This window comes from Pyrgilauda ruficollis, unplaced genomic scaffold (genome assembly GCF_017590135.1).
Source record: "Pyrgilauda ruficollis isolate IOZ18807 unplaced genomic scaffold, ASM1759013v1 scaffold24, whole genome shotgun sequence".
NCBI classification, from domain to species: domain Eukaryota; kingdom Metazoa; phylum Chordata; class Aves; order Passeriformes; family Passeridae; genus Pyrgilauda; species Pyrgilauda ruficollis.
In genome coordinates, this window is record NW_024523648.1 from 3,337,965 (window position 1) to 3,361,731 (window position 23,767).

General features: G+C 45.2%; 1 protein-coding gene across 1 annotated transcript; it reads left to right on the forward strand.

Annotated features, from left to right (window-relative positions):
- The first annotated feature begins 1,540 nt into the window (after positions 1 to 1,540).
- HEY2 (hes related family bHLH transcription factor with YRPW motif 2) lies at positions 1,541 to 12,967 on the forward strand. The gene is made up of 5 exons (XM_041470149.1): positions 1,541 to 1,748; positions 2,930 to 3,008; positions 3,113 to 3,196; positions 5,823 to 5,904; positions 10,746 to 12,967. Exons 1-5 carry the CDS (start codon positions 1,666 to 1,668, stop codon positions 11,429 to 11,431), a joined length of 1,014 nt encoding a protein of 337 aa, XP_041326083.1. The 5' UTR covers positions 1,541 to 1,665; the 3' UTR covers positions 11,432 to 12,967.
- Positions 12,968 to 23,767: the final 10,800 nt, after the last annotated feature.

Here is a 23,767-nt window from a genome sequence, read left to right on the forward strand (position 1 = left end):
CAACGGCCCTTTGCCGCACGCACAGCCGCGAACGAACCAAACCACCTGTACCTTCCACGGGATTTAACCGAGTGGAAAACTGAGTCATTGGTACCGTCGGCTGCTAAATATAAAGCAGCCGGGGCAAACTCCGCCCGCAGGCAGAAGCGGCACCGGCGCTGCCGAGCGGGGCCGCCGGGAAGGTGCCCGCTCCCTCCGGCCCATCGAGCTCGCAGCCTGCCCCGAAAGGAAAGCCGGAGCCATCGGCCCTTCTTTCCTCCCTCCCTCCCTCTGTCCGGAGCAGCATCGTGCTGTCGCCGCCTGGAAACCCGGAGAGGCGAGAGCAGTGCGGCCACGGTGAGGGTCGCGGGGCCACGCCGCGCTGAACGGGACACCTCGCCGCTCTGTCGTTTTGCGGCGACGCCGGCAGCCGCTTCCCGCGTCTCCCTCCGGCAGGTGCTGCCCGCCGGAGCCCGGCTCGGGCACCCGCAGCCCCGGGCGGCCAGGCGAGGCGGCGAGGGGGCTGCCCCTGTCCCGACAAAGCACCGAGTCGCAGCAAGGGCAGCCCCCTCGCCGCTAGCCTTCAAGTCCTCCGGGCTGCTGAGCGACCGCGGATCCGTGTGCCGCCGAGAGCCAGGATAAGGCGGAGGTGCCCAAGCTGGTGCCGAACCCTCCACGCCCCGTCGCGGCCCCTCTCGGCCAGCGTCCGACAGCAGGGGCGGGAGAAAAACGTTCCTAGGAAGGTGGCAAAGGGGATGGAGCGGGCAACAGGGGCAGTCACCACAGCTGAAAGATTAAATTTCTGCGGAGAACATACCACTCCGAATGTATTTTGTCAGGAATCCGGAATTTGAAAACACAAACAAACGGGGTGGGGAAATCCCAAACAAAAGCAAAATAAAACCCGCCTGCTACAGATCCTCCGGTAAGCGAGACGCTAAACTTCCTCCCAAGTCGTTCCCAGCAGGGATTATCGCTGTGCTTGGCTCCCGGCCCTGCAAGCGCCCGCTAGCCCTCGGCGCGCCCGTGGAACCCAGCGGGACGGGGCGGCCGGGAGGGATTTATACATTTCCCGGGACTTACACAACTCTCCAACGCACTCTCGTGTGCCCGATAACACAACTCGCGGCACCGCAAGAAAGGAGACCGGGGCTGCTGCCACCGCCCGGGGCTCTGGAGCACTGGGCAGGGGGCTGATCCGGCTCGTGTGTTACGGGCGGAGGGGAGCAAGGTCGTCCCAAATGCCCGGTGAGAGATGGACAGCGGGGCGACACCGGCCACCCCTCTTCTTCCGGCAGCATCGGAGGGCTGGGAATCCAGTACTGCACCTTCTCCCCGCAGGGCGAGCTCAGAGGATGCTCGGAACCCCGTACCCCTCCCTCCCCGGCCCCGTGCCGGCTCCGCTCCCCGCCGCCCGTGAGCCGAGGGCGGCACGGCCCCCGCCGGGCGGCCGCCCGCTCCTCCGCACGCCTCCGCGCCCCGGCGGTGGGCGGCCCCCGCCCGTCACCCTCGGCAGGGCGGGCCTTGCCGGGGGCGGGCCGTCGGGCTTGAGGCTGTGCCGCGGCGTGGGAAAGCGCCTCAGAGAGGGCTTGGTCTGCTGGCGGTGCGGAGTCGTGCTGTGCCGAGCCGTGCCGTGCCCGCAGCCCCCCCGGATTTATTTATCTTTGCCCCCGTGCCGTGCACACGATGAAGCGACCTTGCGAGGAAACTACCTCAGACAGCGATATGGACGAGACTATAGACGTGGGTAGCGAGAACAACTACTCGGGGTAAGTGGGGCACCCCCGGGGCCGCCGTCTCCGTCGGGGGCGCGGGCCGGGGTGCGCCCCGAGGTGGGGCAGGGCGAGGGGGAGACCCGGACACCCCCTTGGGATGGGGGTTGGGGGGCGGCCCGCCGAGGTCAGAGGTGTTATGTGCCCCTCCAGGTCAGCTGGCAGCTCGCTCATAGCCCACCAAAAATTCGCCCCGCGCTCGGACTGCCCGAGCCTCGAAATTACGCGGAGCGCTCCGGTAGCTTTGTGAGCCACCGGGCTGCGGTTCATTAGCTCCGCTTAATTTGCCATTTGCAATCAGACCTTTTCCAAAATCGCTCCTGATCAGGCCGAGCAACCTAAGGGAATCGGCGCCAGTGGGAAATGAGCCGTGGAAAGTAAGCAGGGATCCTCAGCAGCTGAACTTCAGCAAACCCGCCGTGCGAGCCGAGGGCGAGCAGTGGTGTTTGCCCAGGGAGGGTCGCGCTGGGCGCGCTGCGGGGACGCTGAGGGGCTTCGGGGCTCCTCCTGCCAATTTAGAGGTTCATGCACCAGAGCCCTATCTCGTCTTCATCAGTGGCTAAATGAGTATTAAAAGATACTGATTTTTTTTTTTTTTTTTTTTTTTTTGCGCGCGCTCATGATGAAATAAGAACAACTTCGTACTTGTGGGTAGTATCATTTTAAAAGCAGGTTTTGGATTCTGCTCCTGGACAATCCAACAGAGCCAGGCTGGGCACCTGGCATCGTACTTGACCATCTACTGACTGTGTAGCAATGGGCAGCAATGTCAAAACCCAGCAGGCCTGGCAGAGGTTGTGTCATCGGGTATGTCCACTCACCACTGCTGTTGCCATATAGAGGTGGTTCATGTGCATTTGGGCCTGGTTCTTCAGCCTGTACTTGGTAGGCAGGACTTGATATGCAAAGAAAATGAAATCTGTGCTGGGTAGTGAACTGTTTGCAGAAAAGGACTCTATTTCATACAGTGTTGGAAAATTCAAAATGTCAATTCAAAATGTATGCTGGGGCAGTCAAAACTGAAATGCGTTGCTGTCTTCAAAAACACGCAAGGCACATCTTAAAAGCATTGAAAATGGCATTAGAGGGACTGTGCATACATAATATGGTGACCTAAGGTGTCTTCAAAGAGCGGTGTCAAGTTGTGCAACACCTGACATACTTTTATTGTTTCACAGGCAAAGTAATAGTTCTGTCATTCGATCAAATTCCCCGACAACAACATCTCAGATCATGGCCAGAAAGAAAAGAAGAGGGGTATGTTTCATTTAATTATTTTTGCATCTGACAGTTTGCATGTGTGCCGTGATTTTGCCCTTCATTTTTATGAACTTAACGTGTTTTGTTTTTTTTGGGAATAGATTATAGAGAAAAGGCGCCGTGATCGTATAAACAACAGTTTATCAGAGCTGAGGCGGCTCGTGCCAACTGCTTTTGAAAAACAAGTAAGTTTTTTTTTTTTTTTAAATATAAATTCTGTATCTCATCTGGCAATGTTAGTTCTCTTATAAATCTCATTAAAATAATACTGTATGTGTCCTGATCTGGCACAAAGCAGGCATTTCAATAAAATGCTTTGTTGTGGCAAAACTATTAGAAACATAATTCATTATAAGGCTGAAAAACATTTCCATTCTTTGGCTTGTTTTTCCCTTAAGGGTAACTGTGTTCTTGTTGCCTCTGTTCTTTCGATGAATTCCAGTAGTGGTTTTGTTAAAAATGTGCTTTACTCCATATTAAATAAAAAATAAAAATACACAAACCCAACACAACTCCCCAAACCTGTATGTAAATTAGCCTTCTGTCTAAATCTTTAAATATCATTTACTTTGCCGCTACTTTAAAAGACCTTTTTTTTTCAAATCTATACTTCCGTTGCAAGCGAATCAGTCCAGTTTCCTGAAAAGGGAGCAGACAGTCTGGATTATTCATGTTTTAAGATTAGTCTTTAGAACCAGTGCATTAGGAGGTGGAATAGGCCCGTGTTTGTCAGCTAATGAAGTCAGTGATATATTCAGACTTTCAGTGAGAAAGTATTTAGTAGGAAGTCTGAAAGCATCCAGTTAACTTTGGCTCAGGTCCTTGGTCATGAAATTACAGACCAAGACCTTAGAATACAATGTTTCATTAAAAAAAAAAAAAAAAAAAAAAGGCATTTTGGTTTTTCCATTCAAATTAATTTTTTTCTGTATCTTGAATTTTTTTTTTTTTGGGTTTGATTCAATATTCAGCCTTGTTCCTGTTTTGCTAGAAGTGTCTGGCGATCTATGGATATGTGCAACTGACACTATGTTTCAATAAAAATGAAACATCTGGAAATAAATAACCTGACTTCCCTGTAATAGTAAAATAAAAAAAACCCAGAAAGTAAAATTTGAGAGCAGGATTGGGAGGTGTTGAATGTAAGTGGTAACTAGGTGGCAAACACCACACCGTGCTAGGCCTATTTCATCCCTGGCCTGAGCAAAAGCCGGCTGAAAAAAATAAATTTGAAGTATTGGTTGAGAGCATCACTTGTGTCACCTGCAATATGATTTTTAGTAACTGGTAGTTGTCACTGTGCCCTTTCATTGGTTCTGGCAAAACTGTGACAGGGATATTTTCAGCTAGATAAACAGGGGCAAGAGACAACAGTTGTTTGTCCCATTTTATTGTTTATTTCTTGAAAACCACAAACATTATAAAACAAGTCCTACAGAGCCTTTGGAAATTACCCAGCACCATGCAGTTTTTAGCTATTAGTCACTCTCACTGAGACAACTTGTACTGTGTCTATGGAAAAGATGAAGTCTGAGAAAGCTACAGGATGTAGCTGCATGTAAAACGGGGAATTCTGACCAAAAATTCACACGCACATCAATGTTGGTGCTTTGAAAGCAATAAGCAGATTGAAAAAAATGCACTGCCATAAAAATGAGCATGTGCTATATTTGAATCAGAAAGTCCCACCATTTTCCCGCAATATGCCAAGGACAAAGTCATCAGTCCTTGCCCAGCTCCTTGACATTCAGCTCACTGGAGTTTCCAAGTTGGAGGTTTAGTTTCGCTTCCGCCTCCCTCCCTCCCTCCCTCCCCAAGCCCCGTGCTACTCCCAAGTGTGGCAGAGATGAGCGCTCTGAAGCACGGCTACACAGCACCGGGTAAGCTTTGCCCAACTCAAAAATGTGCAACCTGGGTGAAGCTGGCCGAGACAGTGAGGTGACCCTGATGATAACTAAGAGAAAAAAATTGGCTCGCAGGATGTGATCCACTAGTGGCTGCAGCTTGCACGGCCCTGATTTTAACTGATGCCAAGGGATGATCTCTTGCACTGGAATAACATTTGTGTTGTCTGGGTGCATTTCAGATATCCAAGGGAATGCTACCAAGCAAAATAGTTTTATTTATACATTTATATACTAATAGTATCGTTTGAGTTCTGTTTTGTACTTTTCTAGTATCTCTTGTAGCTCTGTGAGCCACTCTTAGTGTCAGATAAGATTTTTACTGCCAGAGGAGCTACACTCTTTCACAGTATTTAGTCTTTGCTAAGTAGGCCTCTCACTAACTTAAAATACTGTGGACTGTGTGGCAGTTTTTTCAGGCAAAAAATGAGAACGGAATATTCAACAACCAAATGACACATTGCAAATTAACAGGCCATGAGGAGAGGGACAGTGCTGGGTGTGTGTCCGCAGGGACACCTACCGGTAATAGCACAAAAAGTAACGCTGCAGCACGGTCCTAATCTGTGGCCACACAGATCCCTCCTGCCAGCTCTCCACTTGTGTTTGTTGTTAAAAAGGAAGTCCAGAAAGTTACGTAATTCTCTCATTTCTTGAAGATGTCATCTCTACACTACCTTCAAGGCCAGAGCTGGGCTGAGGTATAGCCCTAATAAAGGGAAATTAGAGAGACGGTATTAGTCCTTAAACCGAGTCTGGGAAGCAGATGCTTACGAAAGAATTAAGCAGAGAATGTCCTAATGATAAGGGAAATTGAAACCATACAGCTGAGCTCAGTGGAAAGTATATCAAATTAAAGTTTCTACTACTCGTAAGCATTTGTTTATATGTGTCTCTTATCTCAAAGGGATCTGCCAAATTAGAAAAAGCGGAAATACTGCAAATGACAGTGGATCATCTGAAGATGCTGCAGGCAACAGGAGGGAAAGGTAAGGAGCCAACATTTTTTTTCTAATATTTGGGGAAATCTCATCAAAAAAAGTGCTTTGAGGAGCTGTGATAGGCGTTTCCAGATTAAAGGAGTGGAAATCAATGCTAATGGCAGGATTGAACTCGTGGGAAAGAGCTACTGGGACAAAAGAAGCACTTGACCCTGGGCTTGTGTTTGCTTTCATAACACTGTGGGAGTAAAGGCTTCATTCACAGGCAGCCCAGTCAGAGATTTGTTTGGGGTTTCCAAAGAGCACTGAAATCTGCACAGGGAGACAAAACAAATACACAAACACCAAACATAAACAGGAGGTTTGTGGCAACAATTGTGTAGCTAAAAACCTGATGCTAAACCTCATTATTGAGCTGCTATACCAAAGGAAGTGAACAGAGAAGAACTTTAATTTATGTTTAAATATTTTCTTTGTTCTGGAAAGAGTTTTCAGTTCCAGGTTAGACCATCTCATTCACCAGAGCAAAACCCAGTCTTGCTCTATGAAGCTCCAGGTATCTGATGAAGAGGGTAGGCAGGCAATGCTCTCTGCACTCACATTTCTATGCTATATTTGTGTGTCAGAGGCCGGCGTAGCTCCCTGTTAATGGGTGCTGGCATGACGCAGTGGCTGCACTCGCTGACCCATTAGATCAGCTGAGTGCCGGGAGTCGAGCGTACCTCGCTTGTGCAAGCTGACAGTCCCAAGGCTGGAGGCCAAATGGTTTCAGCCACCCACGGGGTGTTCTGTGTAGTCATGATTTTGGAACTTATTTGGAGCGAAAAACTTGCTGGCATTCCATAAGCATAGTCCCACGTCCCGTGCCATCAACCGTGATCATACTTTGAATTGTTGTAATGGAAACCAGCTGATTCTTCACTCATCCACTATGCCATATAGGTAAAGGCTAGAAAAGAAACTGCTGCTTTCTCTCTCTTACTTTTTTTTGACCAAAGTTTTTAGTGCATGACTGAATTATGCTCCTCTCCCTACCTTGCAGCAATTAAAAAACTCAGCTTCGAATCAGTGCATGCCTAACAGCAGATGACTATAGGAAAGAAAGTTAAAGGCTGTTTTTTCGTTATTTGTGAAAATTAACACCAAGCTGACACACCTTTTTTCTTGGTGTTAAGGAGTTTTTTTCTAGGAGTCCGTTTAAGCTTAAAATTTATCGGTAACTTGTTTGATAAGAGATGAAAGGAATTTTATTGTCCATCAGGTAACAGACATGTCTCTTGATTCCTCAGAAAATGTACAAAATTGAAAAATAAGGTTAACATATATATGTAAAAAGTCCTTGAGAAAGCACTGTAGTTGCTAAAGACATGCTCTTGAAAGTTACAAAACGCCATCATTGATCATGGTTGTGCAGTCTGTATCTGTGATACCTGAATCTGTGATTCAGATTCTCTGTGTGTCCGAGTGACGGTGCCTTCTTCGAGTGTGTGGCTGTGTGCTGGTGTCCCACAAGCTCTGTCTCCCTCAGTGCATGGAGCACACAGTGCTTGGCTACTGAGGGAAGTGGTGGCTGTTTCGCTTCATCCTCCCCATGCGAGGTGTGGCTCAGCTATCCCAGCCTGACCCCCACGTCACGCTGCACATTGTTCCTCTGAGGAGCTGCAGCAGCTCCCACCCCTCCGATGTTTGCCCCGGCAGCGGGATGGCCAGGAGGTGAACCCAAATGGAGACCTCATTCATCAGGAAGCTTCCTTCCCCGGCTTCCCCGCCCAAAAAAAGAGAAAAATGGATTTTTTTATAAATGGGTCAGGTCAGGTGGCCAAGTGGGGCAGGGGATGAAATGCTTGGGATGGGAGCTGCAGGACAGTGAGATATGTTGGTGGAGCCCAGCCTCTGGCTCCAGTTGGACAAACTGGATGTTGTTAGCAGTGCCAGGTCTTGCAGTCTGTTCTCTTCCTTGGTTGGTCTCTGCTGCCATGTCTCTCCTGCTCCAGCTGACACTGGCATAGCTGTGGCATGTGGGAAAGGATGAAGTGTTGTGATGCAGGGAGAGGCAATGCAGGCTTATTTCTGCAACTGCCTTTCACACCATGATCCACAGTGGGTGGCCCATCACAATAGTACCTGATCACTTCACAATACTACAACTTTATCTGCTCCTTCTGTTCTAGAGATAAGAGTAATCTCACTGCACAGGTTAAGAAACTGTAAGAAAAAGAGGTTTGAGAATGAGTACTGGGCAAAGTTTAAGCCTGCATTTCCTGCTTGCTTAAATGTTTTACTTTGCAATCTAACTAACAGTTTTAAATATAATTTCTTAGAGTATTTTTAAAGTAGATATTTGTTTTATTTGCATTTATTTCCTTCTTCGTAATTCATCTTGTGCGCCAGAGAGTTTTTTTCGTATCAGCAAAAAAATGAATTTCATCATTTTTACCAGGGACAATCACTTTTTTCTGCAGAAAGGAGAAATGGGTCCTGATACCCATATGTTCCCCTGCATTGAGGACTGTCCTCTTCCACACACAGAAAGGAGGACATCCGTGATGGGGAATTGGGTGGGGCTTGGCAAGCCAGGATGGGGTTGGCCACCGCTCAGCACACTGATCCCAAGGTGGGCACTGCGGGAAAAAAGCCCAACAAGGCTTCTGCCCCTTCTCAGAGCTGCCTGGGCAGGCAGGCAGATGCCTCTCAGGTCCTGTGCAGACTCTGCGTTTCCGCTGCCCTGACACAGGTGTGGACAGTGGTCTCATGTTCACATTGAGTTATTATTTTGGCCTAAGGCCAAGGCTTTTTGCTGATGGTGCAAGCGAGCACAGGGGAGGAGTGATTTGTCAACAGTGAGTTGCTTGCAGAGAACTCAGTGTGGTTTTATTGCAGCTTTGCTACAAATTTATCTTGAGTGAGTGCCACCTGTGTCAGTGCATGGGTTCATGTAGCTTAAGTGACCTGTGTGCAGCGCAGGTGGGTTACCAGGACAAATGAGGTAAAACCAAGAGTTCCTGTTCATTACAAAACACTGGCATGTGCACATGGTGGAGGATGTTTGTGGGTTGGGAAAGAAATAAGAAACAACGTTTTTAAATCTCTCTCAGAAGGGGGAAGCTGGTGAAGGGGAAACCGGGAAAAGATAACCATCAAAATATAATGGAGCCTGGGAGTCCCAGATCTCATCTAGCCTCTGTTTTCATGTCTCGGCCACCATAGGAGACTGAAAGGGAGCCAGGATCACCAGGGCTTTGGGATGGCTTGTCACAGAGCCAGCAGCTCAGACTCAGGGGAAGCTGGTGACAACCACATCCCCCACATCTCTTCCAGTCCGGAGGGAGGGAGGGAGGCTGGGAAGCCCTGGCTTGAGCTGAGTGCTCTCAGGACTCCCAGGCTGGCTGACTCGTGGCCAGGGCTGGGAAGTGGTTCTGGCTGTGTGTCAGCCCCTCTGAAGCTGCTGGAGGTCCTGGAGCCTCCGGCACAGCAGCAGTCCCCATGCCAGGCTGACTGGCACCCGAGAAGGTGCCCTGCTATCTCACTGCTGCTGGCACGCCTGGCCTTTGTTTCTCAGGAGTTCACTCAAACCTTTGGTGGCAGTGGACCCGGCAGGAAGAAAGCTGTGAGGAGTCAGCGCTTGCGGACAGGAGTCCTCAACTCCTCACGCTCGTTGGTCTGCTGGCTGAGCCAGGGTTTCACTCAGGTTCAGATGAGCAAGTGGGCCTGCAGCAAAAGCACCATCGTGATTTGGCAAGATGGAGTGTATAGAGGGCAGGGGATTTGGAGCAATGTGGATAAATGTGCCTGAGTTAATTCTGTAATGTGGGCGTGCAGTGACAGAAACACTTCTTTCTAGCCTGAAAATTAATTAAAATGAAAAAAGCCATCTAAAGTGCCAGCATTTTTCAGAAAGGCCGAGATTATTTCATGACAGAGTACAAGGCATTGCTGCCATGTTCCACCATAAGAGGGGCACTTGATCTTTATATACTGACACTCATCACAGTCATGCATACCTAAAAATTTTCATTGAAAGTGAGAAGAAAAACACCATGCCAACTTCAGAGTGGATAGTATATTATTCCCCCAAGGAGACAACATTTAAACTAAAGTAGGAAAATTCCAAAAAGTGGAATAGGTTTTTTGTGGTTGAAGAGCTGCAAGTTAAATGCAAGATTTTATGCTCAACCCTTTTAGAAAGGGAGTATCTTTTCATGTGCATTTAATAAAATGTTTTTTTCAAATGCTTTTTTGTCCCAAGCCTATGGAGCTCCAGTTGCTGTTTGTTGAAATACCTCATGGGCCATATGACTGTCAGTCTTCCATTTCCAAATTAGTGATGGCATTACATAAAACGTTTTCTCAGTAAAGCTTTTTATTGTGTGTGTGCAGAGTCATCACAAGATGTTTTTTGTTTGTAGTTAAGCAACACCGTATGTCATATTGTCTTAATGACTCTGTGAAGTAGATGGGACCCCGGCAGCAGCTACAACAACTATCTCACAATGTCAAGAAATAGTTTGAAAGCATTAGGATGAATGCCAGTGGAGGGAAGAAAAGGCAGGGTAGTACATGCAAACTCTCTGATCTCCAGCCTGTTTCTTTGTGTGGATAAGCATCTCATTCACACGTACAGCATCAACACTGCACTGCAGCAGCTTGCTGAGGAATTTCAGGAGAGGAATCATATATCTTTTTAAGTGTCTTATGGACTTATTTCTTTTCATTGGTATATTGTCTGCATAAACAACTGCAGCCTGTTACATTACAGGGATGGTCACAGAGATCATTTACAGACCAGGGAACAAACTTCTGTTGCACATCTAAACCCATAAATGGCAGACGGGCCCAGGACTGGGTTGGCCAGCTCCACATTCAACACGTATTTTGCCCTCCCCTTGCAGGTTATTTTGACGCTCATTCCCTGGCCATGGATTTCATGAGCATCGGCTTCCGGGAGTGCTTGACAGAAGTCGCGAGGTACCTGACTTCGGTGGAAGGTCTCGACACATCCGACCCCCTGCGCGTTAGACTCGTGTCTCACCTGAGCACCTGCGCCTCTCAGAGGGAAGCTGCTGCCATGACCTCCTCCATGGTCCACCACCACCACCACCACCCCTTGCACCCTCACCACTGGGCAGCCGCCTTCCACCACCTCCCGGCCGCTCTGCTGCAGCCGAATGGACTGCACGGCTCCGATGCTGCCCCATGCAGACTCTCCTCGGACGTGCCCCCTCACGGCTCCGCCCTGCTCACGGCCACCTTCGCCCACGCCGATGCCGCCCTCAGAGTCCCCTCCGCTGGCAGCATCGCTCCCTGCGTCCCTCCTCTCTCTACCTCCCTCTTGTCCCTGTCGGCCACTGTTCACGCCGCGGCAGCAGCAGCCACAGCTGCAGCCCAGAGCTTCCCCCTGTCCTTCACCGGCACCTTCCCCATGCTCCCCCCCAGCGCGGCCGCCGCCGCCGTCGCTGCGGCCACCGCCATCACCCCTCCGCTGGCCGTGTCAGCCACCGCCAGCCCTCAGCAGGCCGGCACCGGGGGCGGCACGAAACCCTACCGACCCTGGGGGACTGAAGTTGGAGCCTTTTAATTCCCGCCCCGGCCACACACACCTCTTCCCACTGCAGCTCCCGCCTCTCCCTGTCGGCACACGCGCATGTGCTCTCACCCACCATCCCTGCACCCAGCCCCGGCCTCCGGGAATCGCCGAGCCCTCCCTGCTCAGCCCTCACCCGAAGGGCCTGAGGGGTGCCCCGAGCCCGCCGAGGAACGGCGCGATTATCCTCACTGCCGGTGTCGGAGAGGACATGGGGAGACACCTTCTTCCTCTTCTCCGTTTGTCTTGCTGGAGGCACCTTGAGGGAGCAGCAATGGCTTTCCTAACAGTGTGACCATATCAGCATGCAGAGCATCTCCTGCAGCATACGTAGAAATACGTAGGCATTAGAACTAATAGTTCTCCAGCTATGCATCCTTGTTTGGCAGAGAGGTGAGGGATTGCATCTACCGGGTCTCCCCAGGCTAGAAGAAGAGTTCCAGTTTCCTAAGTGCCTGACATTGAAAAAATAATAAATAAATAAATATATATATATGTGTGTGCTCTGCTAAAACAAATAACATTGCACAGGTATGGATATGGTATGGGAGAGAGGTGAAATTCTGCATTCAGCTCCAGAACTAGGATACTTTTCTAGGGCAGGTCATGCTCTTGAAGGGGAGAGGTTTTTTTAGCCAAAAGATTGCCGAGGAAGAATGTTTAGTTTGACAGGCCTAGTTCTCGCTTAGTTCACTTTCTTTGTACAGACTTGCCAAATTGTGACGTCTAGCATAGCATTGGCAAAAGCAATTATCCTATCAGTGCTGGGATTAATGAATGTTTCAGCATTGCCTGTGAGCCCTGAGGCACCCATTTTTATAGCTTAAACATGGTGCTAGCTCCTATCTGCACAAACAGTGAATTTGTCATGCACCCAGAAGTAGCCACCTATTGAAAGTGTGCGCACTTGGATACTGTTGATTCATGCCAATATGAGAGATTCAGTGTTGTAAGAGTTCAACTTAACTTATTTAGCTGTACTTGGACACTTACTTTTAGACAATTCAGTGCAAGATCCCTCTTCTTTTCACTATCAACTTCTGGGAGAATGATCACTCTGGGTATGAATGAAGTTATGGTAGGGACGATTTTTAAATTGGCTATTAACATGCCAACATTGTAATGTGGGTTTGATTCCAAACCAAAATGAATGTATTAATGGGATGTGAGTAAATTATTTTGTCAATACCCAGATAACTAGTGCTGCATAAAATGGTTTGCTTTCATTTTTTATTACAGTGACTTAAAATAACCTAAGTATTTTAATACAACCAGTCAAGAACTAGAGATTTTATGTAAAAAAAAAAAAAAAAAAAGAAAAATAAAACACAGCATGTATTATTATGCACTTGATTTCTCTGCTGTGTGGAGAAAGCAATAAGCATTGAAAATGTTAAACATTATGCAAAATATACTTTAAAATATTTGTTTTAAAAATACTGTACCTAGTCGGTCTTTTATGCATTACTTTGTTAACCTTTTTTCTATGCAAAAGTCTTTACATATCACTAATTAAATGAAGTCCTTTTTGACTGCGTTTTATGGATGATTTGTTGCAGTATTTGTTTGCTTTTGAAGAATACTTGTGGACTCAAGAGTTGTTTTCTGCCCCTGATAACAAGCCTGTTGGCTGCTCTCTACTCTTCTGCTCCCCTTGCTCAGCCAGGAAACCCACCTTCTCCAGCGTGATCTGGAATAGTCGGGGGAAAATAGCAAAGCAGCACTGGTTTTCAGGCTTGCAAACTGGCTCTGCATTGATGGTATGCTTAATGATACCAGCATATCTGTTCATCCTGGAGAGCCCCAAAAATCATTGAGGTTCAGCTTTCCATAGGGTTTAGAAGGTGAAAATGTTAACCCAATGACATCATTAATCCATAAATATATGGAATGAGAGGAGGTAGTTTTTTACAAGTTCAGGTCTTCTAATTTGACAGTTCTCACTGAGGCACGGGTTTGTTATTGTTTCATCAGACCTGCCTAAGCCCCTCTGTGGAAAGTGTGGAAAGCTCTGTTTATAAGGATGAGGACAAAGTCTTACATGTCTGAATGCCGAAATAACAGCTGGCAAGACTGAGGCACAGAAAAAGGGGATCACACCACAGCCAGACAGACACTTCACCTGTCATCAAAAGCCTCAGCTCGGTGGCTCACTCTCCTGTCATCCTTTCTCTCAAATATTAAACCTGGAACTCATCCCTGCCTCAATTAGCTGGTCTCTGGCACTTAAGTGAGGAGGGGTTGTCATTCACCTGAAAAAATGGACAAAAGAGGAGGAAGAAGTCTTGTAACCCCTACACTGTTAATCAACCTTGATATTCTTTGAAGTAGTGTTGTTTGGGTGGGAATATGACTTTTTGTTTTGTTAAGGGCAGAAATGCTGTGCTGTTGCTCTGGCATATTTAGCAGCATACAGATGAGGTATAATTCACTTTCTAAATGTGTATTTTCAAGAAAAAAGAGGACATTAATGGCTGGTAGATAAAAAGTGGGGTTTATTTGCATGAAAGAGCAGGTTGCAGCCCTACTTGACTGCAAGCTGTTAACTATTAACCTGCTCTCAAAGAGCCTGGTAGGAGGTCTCTCAGGCATGTATCACCTTAAAAATAGGCACCCACTGACTTGCTTCTGCCTAAGGTCTTCAATCTAATTGATGTACCTCAAAACATCATTTGTTTCCCAAAATGCAATATTCTGCCTTGTTCTAAAAAAATGGCAGTTTGAAAAGACACTGATTAGGTACACACCACTGATAGATTTGTGCAGCCTGTTTGTGTTTATCCCATTTTCAATTTCAAAAAGCAGGCCAGATCCCTGAGTTGCTGATGTGTCCTCTATTGCTTGTTGTGTTGGGTTTTGGCCTCCACTATTTCCTGTTGTGTTGTCTTCTGCATCAGTTTGGTTTGAAGCAAATCACCTGGAGGACATGAGGAGCTCATCCTTCATGCCTGCTTATTCCTAGGCTGTGGGGAATGTTACCTCTCTGAGAGTGGATGAAGATTTTCCAAGTGAGAAATTAACGACGAAGACACATATTTCACATGTGCTGTTGGAAAGTACATGAGAAGGTAACAGCTTCTGGTGGCTTTGGCTGTCGCTAACAGGTCAGAGCTGAAGGTGTCTGTGCAGTTTTTAAAACAGAGCAAGGGAAAGCTGTTTCCTTGGCATAACCAAGATGCAACAGTTAGGCCTCGTGGCTGTGCACGTGCAACCTCACTTCAGCCCTTTTCTATCTTTATTGTGCATTCAGTGAGGAATGGACCTGGATGAAGAACAAAGTTAGTAGTTTATATAATTTAAGAGCAGATCATGGCACATACTACAAGAACACAAGTCAGGCTCCTTGTTCAACAGTTAGCAGTTGGCTTTGACTAACTTTTCAATGGGTGGGTTTACAACTTTAAATTCCAATTATCAAGAGGATCAAAGCAGGTTATGCAATTTCCTAGAATGTTTTTCTTAAAAGGAAAAAACTAAAAACCAATTCTGTCACTCAGCATTAGCAGGCTCAAAACCTTAGCCCTCAGCAATGCAAATAAAAAGCACTTAGGCTGCTGAGAGAAGATTATTACCTTAGAGAGGAGACAGGCAGCTGAGAGGCAGTGCTGCCTGTCTTCCCTTTGCTGTGATTGCAAGTGGAGGAAATCCGGCATTAGGTATTGCCTAGAAGAAAAACCAGCTACTGTGGCCGAGGGCTGAATGCATATATTCAAAGTAGAATAATTGGCTGTGACTACCTCTGCCTGAACAACTGCCAGGAGGTGCCAGCTTATGCTGCTGCCTCCTAAGTGTGAACCTTCAGAATGTTTGCAGCTGTTTTGAAAGATGGTACTTCAAAGAGGATGCCATGAGATAAGTCTGGAACATGGATTTTGGCAGATTCTTAGGGCTATTGTAAACGAGGAATCTCTTCTTTACAACAGGAAAAGGTCACAAGCACCTTTTAGTCAAAAGATACAAAATAAGAAAATACTGACATGTGAAGTGGACTTTTACCAGCTCTGTAGTCACCAGCCTCATTACTCATCTGCTTCTGTAGGCATGGATAGCCTGAGATCAAACAACTGAGGACCTCAGGGACTGAACAGGTAGTTTTGCTCAACTTTGAGAAAATATAAAGGAATTGGTATACCTTTGTTTGCAAGCTTCATGCGTCCAAGCTTCATTTGTGTGAGGCCACTGCATGAACCTGAGTTAATTTTACTCAACACTGAACTTTCTACTTGTGCACTGTTTCTCTGCTTCATTATTTTACACAGCAAATACTTCGACACTAGTGTGTAAAAGTCTCAAAGGAATGAGTGCAGCAACACATCTGATCATATCCAGAAATGATAAGCAGAGGAGCACCAGGCAGGTGCTAGAAATGTTGAGATCTCCACTCAAGGGTAAACCAAACCTCTCCTGATTTATAAATGAAACAACATTTTGACAGATAATTCACAGATCATTTCCATAAAATATGCAGGATTTTATTTTTTGGGGGAGAAGACATGGTTGGTTTTGATTTGTTTTTTTATCCTGGTAATTGCTTTTCCTGGAAGTTGTAAAGTGCCATGAATGTGCAAACACAATCACTTAGTCATCATTCAGTTGTCTAAATGTTTGCCATGTCCTAAGTTTGGCTCCAACTATCACTTTGGAGGGGGTAGGTCTCCCTTGTGTCCTGTGTCACCTCTGCCAGTCCTTGCAGTTGCCTGGGAAATCCAAGTTGCTTAAGAGGCATGATATATGTTAGGCCAGGCAACGGAATTTCTCTCTATCTTGCATCATCATTGGAGATACAGGATTTCAAGCTTAATAATATTTTCACGTATTATCTAATTTTTTCAAAGAATTAGACTCCTCACCAGAAGAAACAATAGAACAGTATCAAAATCATTTGGTGATAATGCATTATCATCTATCACTCCCATAGAACTAAGATCAGTCAACACCTCAATCAGCACTAATTTTAGAAGTTCTCTTAATGCTCTGACTTCAGTAGTGGTGGTGATTGAGATGATGTCAATATAATTTGTTTTTAAAGTGATATTTTTCTGCATTTATGGTGGCTATGTAAGTCTGGGACACATGAATTAGTGTTGTACCCTAGATACTCAAATACCAGAAGCAAAAGGAAGTGATTATGGGAAATAAAATGAAATATGTTTCAATTCTGGTTGAATTACTTTCAAGGTCTGAAGAGGCAGATTCCTTTCCTACAGATATACTACTGCCAATATTGAATTCAAGCAAACCTAAATGTTTTAGACAATGTTTTAACAGTGCTATTACTTATTCTACAGGAAAGTCCTTCTGAGTTAGTGAATTTTGCTTTCCACTCAGTTCATTTTCAGGATTTTTCTCTTCTACAAAGAAAGTTTTCAGGAAAAAAATACCTTGATGCAACACTGAAATTTTGGTTGCTAGGAAATTTTGAACACTGCCTATGTGAACTGCAAGACCTCTGCACCCACTCCTGGAAACTGTCCCAATGGAAGATGTAAAGGAAACAGTTTTACCTGTAAAGAATACCCATAGATATTACTACATGGTAAGTGAAAATCTAATGAATACAAGGCAATATATAAATCCAAGGACACAAAACTGTACTTATGTAAAGGCCTACACTTTTTCCCCCTTACTTTTGATTTAACTCAGAATGCTGAATTTTTTCATATCTCAGAGAGAAAAGTAACTTTAATTTTCTTGAGAAAAAGGACTTTCTCCCTCGACGAGTTTAAAACAAAAGTTAAACATTTAAGGTACACTTTCACAACTTGATTAACGGGACAAGGTCTGTTGTGTGTGGATTGTTCACACAGCCCTTGGTTTTATTATACAAGCCCTAAAATAAAGTAACATTGTTTTTCTCCCCACCCCCTCTCCCTCTGTTGCTTTCTAAATGTATTTTGGTGGAGAGAAGGAAGTTTATTTTTCTTGGCTTTTCTGGGGTTTGTTTTTCTGAAGAGGCACCAGGGTGGCAAGGGGGGAACAGTGGTGGGGACTCTGGCTCCTTGGGCACCAACAGTATCTCTTTCCCTCTGGACAGGCAAAGCTGCTTCCTTTCCTTTTCCCTCCCTTGCCCTCTTTTTGGGCAGCTGTCCCACTGGTTGTCCCCCTCCCTCCTTTCCCAGCAGAAAGGGGATGTAACCTTAGCAAACCAGGCAGCCACCCCAGCAGGGGCTGGTGGCGGGGACCAGCTGCCAGCCTGTGGTTTCATGAGGCTGTTTCAGTCCCTCTTACCACACTTTTTCATTTTGTCATTGTCAACCATAAAAGCTGAAGTGAATGTTTTCTGATAATTATCTCAGACCTTCAGCCACAATCTACTGTGTCCAATGTCTGCTTCCCTCCTCGTGTTATCAAGAATCCGATACCTGCCCTGCTACAATGACTTTGACCCTTCAATTCATTATTGCATTTAGTGAATTAAAATGCTCCAAACAGGAATCTCAAAACAAAATAAATAAAACCATTTCTTGATACTGCTGAAAACTGACCTTCTTGTGCCACCCTGTCCTCCTTCAAGGCCTGCTAAACCGTCAAGAAAGATTCCCATTAGTAAATCACTATTGGATCATTAAACCTTTTTAAGGCAGTATGTGCCTTACCAAGAGAATGAGGATTACGACACAGCAGTGGCTGCTGCCCACCGACAATCATGGGAACCGACCTCAGTAATAAATCCATTAATTATCTGGCTCACTTTGACCGGTTCTCACGCCAGAGCCGCTCCTTTGATGTGACCGTCAAAACCCAAGGATGCCCAAGAGCAGTAGCCACCAACAAAACAAAAGAGAAGTAATGATTCAATATAAATATGTAAGACCTGCTTGCCCATATGCCCAGCTTTTGCAGTGGAGTGTTTCTGTACCGGTGGTTCAAACTGGAGGCAAAAAAAGGGGAAATAAAGCTCTTTTTCTCCTGTATATAGCCTTTAAAGTGAAGAAGAACTAGGCATGTTAGAGATATTTTTTAGCTATTGTTGACATGTGTGACTTTTTCAGTCCCTGTTGCTTTTCAAAATCAGTGTTACAGTTCATCACCAATATAACTTAGAACTTGTCCTGTGAAGGAACTAAGAATGTATTTCTGAGGGAAACAGAGGAACTATTCCTTTTCAGTGTGATTATTTGTATAAACAAAAATCTTTATGCTTTTAATCCCCCTGCAGGACCAAAACTTTAGAGAATGCATTTTTGTCTGATTTTTAAAAGTTATGGGTGTCAAGCTACTTTTTGAGTGTTTAAATACATAGAAATACAACTTGTTTGTTAATTAGCTTCTTGGCTACTCATCTATAAAGTGGAAATAGTGTTAATTAATACTTGTCCTTGATCTTGTCTAATTAGATCACAGACCCCAGGGGAAAGACTAGTTCCTAACTCATCATCATCTTGGGAGCACTTTTAACTCAAGTTTCTATCCCCTACCATAAGCCTTTGGTTCATAGAAGATAGTAGCTCTCCTGGAGCCCAGATGCTACTGAGGAGGCAAATGTCTGATGTCATAATGGATGACATGGAAGGAAAGCCCCTTTGAATGCATGACCAGAAGAGAAGTAGAATTCATTAAATTACATTTAATCATTTGGCTTTTTTTTTTTTTTTTTTTTTTTTGAGGATCAGCAAACTGTAATAAACAGTAGGTACAAGAGATTTTAAGATACCTGGTTTATCTTCATGATACCTGAATTTTGCCTTCATCCACAGCAGAACCATCAGCCACTCCTTTCTCACCAAAGACAGGCTTAGGGGGATCATGATGGTAAACCCAAGAGAGATCATTTCAGAACTGGGTTTGGCATGTGCACAGAGGCTCCCTGTGAGCCTTGTAGCAGGCAGGGGCGTCATGGTGATAGGAGCTCAGGAGCTCACATTCATCTCCTCATGTGCTTCACACTTCACTTCAGCCTGGTTACTTAGGGGAAGAGGAGTGCAGCATGGTAGGAGGGATGAAAGCCCTTGCAGGCTATAGCAAGGAACTCCATTTGGATTGAACCAAGGCCACAGTCCCAACAAGTCTGAAACTGAGACTTACTACCTGGCTTGGGGTAGAGAATGAACAAACTACAAAACATCATGCTGATAGAATTAGGCGGGTGGTTTCTTATCTGAGCAGACAGGAAGAGCATTCTTGGTTTTGCCTTTATTTTGCGGGATCTCTTGTGCAGAACTGCAGCTTACACAACACAAATTATGACAGTTATGGAATACAGAGTTGTAATTTCTGTAAAAAAATCCCTTGCAAAGGGTGCAGGGGCAGTTTGGGTGGACAGCCACAAAGGCACCCTGCTGTAACCACCCTCCATCAGCCCAGCTGCCTTGTCCGTGTCTGGGGTGCTGCTATTCCCAGCTACATGCAGCAGACAACACCACCCACCAGAGCATGTGTTGTAATACCAATTTATAGTCTGTTATTATTTTACTGCTTTGGGGGAAAAACTGGAATCTCCCAGCTCTGTTTTCCTGCTAGCAAGACAAAAATTAGGCACAGCATAATAACATTGTCAATATAGTTTACTAAAGTATGATTATTCAAAAGAGCACATGGGAAACAAAGCATGGAAAGGCAGAAGGTAATGATTGACTGTAGCCACAAGGCAGTATAAAAAGGATCTAGAAAGCAGATTTGCAGCATGCAAGAGAAAAATTCAGACTTTTAAAAGGATCAGAGCTTTCATAATTTCATGATCAGAGTACTTCTTAATATGACATGGCAACTGCTCCTGTAAAAGGACTTGCTGGAAAATGGTCCTTGGACAGTATTATCTAGATTTGGGAGTGGTAATTAAATCTGTATTGGACTTTCAATAACATTACCTTAAATAAACTGCCTTGGTTTGCATAAAATAATTTTTCTTAAACACAATTCAGGGTAAATTTTCCAACTGTAGTTCTCAAGGAACAGTCCTGGCAGGATGTGCAGTGAGGTTGTCATATTTTTTTATCTTAATGTCCAGAAGGTGTTTCATAGTCAATGTGTAGCTCAGGAAGAAATGTACAGTTATGTTTTATGACATCAATATTATACAGAAAGTATTTTGGGATAGATAATAGGATGGGGGGGAAAAGTCTGGAAAAAGGACTGTGTGCCTGAAAGCATCTTTTGGGTTTGTTTTTCCTTCCACCCCACCAGTTTAATAAACACTTTGCCTTGTTTATGTCCTTTGACTGCCATGGTGACAGCACTAATGTCATAGCACAGTCTGCTCCCATGGCTCACCAGCCTTGTGAATCCATGCAGAAGGGAAGGGAATGAAACCAGACCTTATCTTGTGTCCTTGGGCAGCTGATGCCCTGGCATCCTGACCTGGGATGCAGAAATTGTGGTTCCCTTCTTCACCTTGGCACAAACTTTCTGCATGACCTTCAGTTCAAAACCTACAGGTGAAAAGCAGAGGTGCTGCTGACCCCAACAGAGTGGCTGTGGGGGTGAACATGTTCAGGGACACATGGTTCTTTGTCACCTCATCCTGTCTGTGGCATTAATACAATGAGGGCACATACCATTACCGGAGTGACAGAGTCCGAGTCACACTCCTGATTATTCTTTGTGACATTTTTTTTAATGTTATATTAAGACTGTTTAAAGACAGCTTGTAAAGTTTCCATATACAGCGTTCCACTCAGAAACTGTGCAATGATTTACCTTAAAAGCTTCATTTGTACGTGAAATTTGCTTTATCAGCAAATACAAATCCTTCATTCCTCTATAGTTCATTGGAAGGAAATGGGCACAACGTTAACTTAAGGAGCTGAGTCTGAAACCTCCAGAGGAGGGGCTGCTCGGGGAACCGCGGGCGGGCGGTGGCAGACACAGGACCGGGATGCCACCTCGTGGTGTGTTCCTACAATATTTATATCACTAGGCAAAGGTTCGTTGCCTTGGGGAGGATACCACGGAGTTGCACTTGTTTATATCCACAATAAAACAGACAAAAAGGCCATAAGTGGCCAAGAGAATGTCCTGGGAACAGAATAAATCTAACGACTGCATGGCTTTATGCACTTCAAACAGAAGTGAAATATGATGGCAAGTAGAAAATACGCCTATATTAAAAAAAAAAAAAAAAAAAAAAAAAAGTGGGAACTTTAATTTTCTAAAGAATTGCTAGTTGTAAAACTCATGCAAAATTTTATGTTCACTTACAGCCAAAATATCACTTCATATAAGATTGGAAAAAACTTACAAAGCAGAACTGATGTAGGGCTATAACTTAAAGGAGGTAGCAAGAATGAAAAGTTGACTCAGCTGCTGGTTTAAGTTGATCTACAGTTAAGGTATTGTCTTTCTTAGCATTCTTGTTTCTTCTGCAGTTCATTTCCATACACATTTGCTGTGACATGGGAAGCACTTGGTCACCCTTATGACGAAGAACAGAAATGAAAGTGAAAATACTTGTGAGCCAGTACCTCAAAATCTACCACAGTGAGAAGAGAATTCAGCTACACTTTCAAAATGTGTTATTAATAATCTTATATTTGTTTGAAATATTTCTGCTCTAGCCAGATCACTTTTGTCATGTGCTTTTGATTGCACTGCCAGTCCTGGGTAAAACAGCCCACATTTTCTGGGGCTTCAGCATGCCAGCATCATGAATTACCTTTTATGTAAACCAAAAATATTAACAAAAGCTCTAGGAAGGATGATTCTTCTATCATTTAAAAACAAGTACCCAGCTCCTTCCCTCCATCACTAAGATCCAGGAACAAGGAATCAGAAACTGCTGTAACACTCTTCAACACATGCTCAAGGTGAACATTGATCTGGGTTCTTTACATCCCAGACCAGGATATCTTCAGTCACAGTGGAACCTGAAGTGTAAGGAGACCAAGCCAAGAGGATTGGTGCCTACCCCTTGCTGGGTGAATATTTGCTGTCTATGCAAGGGCAAATTTCCAGTCCGGCATTGGACTGATAAGGGATTTGGAAGGCCATTTGATAGCTTCTTCAGAGATTATGCAGCATTCGTAACAAAATATTGGAAACTACTCTTTCTTTGTGTGCAAGAGCTATTCTGGCATTTGTTTACATGTTTCTAAAATATTACATGTAATTATTTTTTCTCAGGTGACTCTACAGCTGGACTTACACTGCTAAGAGCATGCAAATGTCCTACTACAGAATGACTTAAAGAAAAAGGAAATGCTTATTTTGTTCCTATTCTGTAAAACCATATACATGTCTTTTCTGAGAAGGCAGTCAACACCTGAAATTCATTTTAGCTCCTTCTAAAATTGCCCATCATTTTCTGACATAGAAAGCAGCAACTGCTTCCACGAACTTGGTAAGGCATTTCACTGAGATCAAACAGGGAGAGAAGAACTCCAAGCCCTACACAGTTCTAATTAACAGGTAAACTGTTAATTATAGGGGAAAGTGCAGGATGAAATCATATAATTGTGACTTTCAAGATATTAGGAGATCCACTGAGACATTCCTCTTGCCCAGTCTGAGAGACTTGATAACTTGTCCAGCCCACTCTTAAGAACCTCCAGCCATAGGAATGCAATAATTCCTTGGGTGGCAACCTGTGGAGCTGGTGTTTAACTATAATTTGGTGACACCTTTTCTTTATATCTAAAGGGTGACAACAGCCCTTTTGACTGTTTGCTTTCTGCCTTAGAGCAAAGGTGATCCCTTCCCTTTGAATGTCCTCAAAGCTTCTTTTTCATAAAAAATATAGTGGACGACCTTTCCCACGAGACACTCCTATCTGCAGGGGAGGGCAGCCTAGGCTCTGGCACGCCCTGGGAAAGGCAGCCAAAGCCATTATTTCACATCAGGCACCACCAAGGAGAGCCTGGCTCTATGCTCTTGGCACCTCATTTCAGGTACTTGTAGACATTGAAGAAGCTCCCTCTCAGCTGTCTTGGTCAAGGCTCAACAGGCTCAGTCTCCTCATCCTTTCCTCCTAGGAGAGAAGCTCTGGCCCCTACTGGGTCGCTGCTGCCATGGTTCAAAGATTCACGATAGCACTAAGTGACCTGTGGCAGGGGGAAGGTGTGGGAGCACCCTAAGCTGTTAGAGAAGCCCTCCCCCCCAAAAAAAATCCCTGTGAGTGGTCATGGGATGTCTATAGGCAGTGCTGTGACTGAAAGATTTCCAAGCAGATCCTAATGCTACACCTTCCCGTGCCCACCAGCACAGGGCGCTGAGACTTTTTGCACGGCCCTCGTGCGCGATTTCAGCAAGCCGTCAGGTGCGTCTTACAACTCCCGCGCCTCGGGCTCGCAGAGAAGCCGGCCGATGGTCCCAGAATTGTAAGAGCAGAAGGAGAGGGCCGGAGAGAATCCTAAAACAAGACAGATGAAGGTGGTAAAGGTGAAAAAAAATTAAGTC

Bases quoted from the DNA above. Each gene is read 5' to 3' on its own strand.
- HEY2 (XM_041470149.1), top strand. From the start codon at position 1,666: ATGAAGCGACCTTGCGAGGAAACTACCTCAGACAGCGATATGGACGAG. The intron at 3,009-3,112 runs GTATGTTTCATT...TTTTGGGAATAG, and splicing joins CCAGAAAGAAAAGAAGAGGG to ATTATAGAGAAAAGGCGCCG. The intron at 5,905-10,745 runs GTAAGGAGCCAA...CTCCCCTTGCAG, and splicing joins GCAGGCAACAGGAGGGAAAG to GTTATTTTGACGCTCATTCC.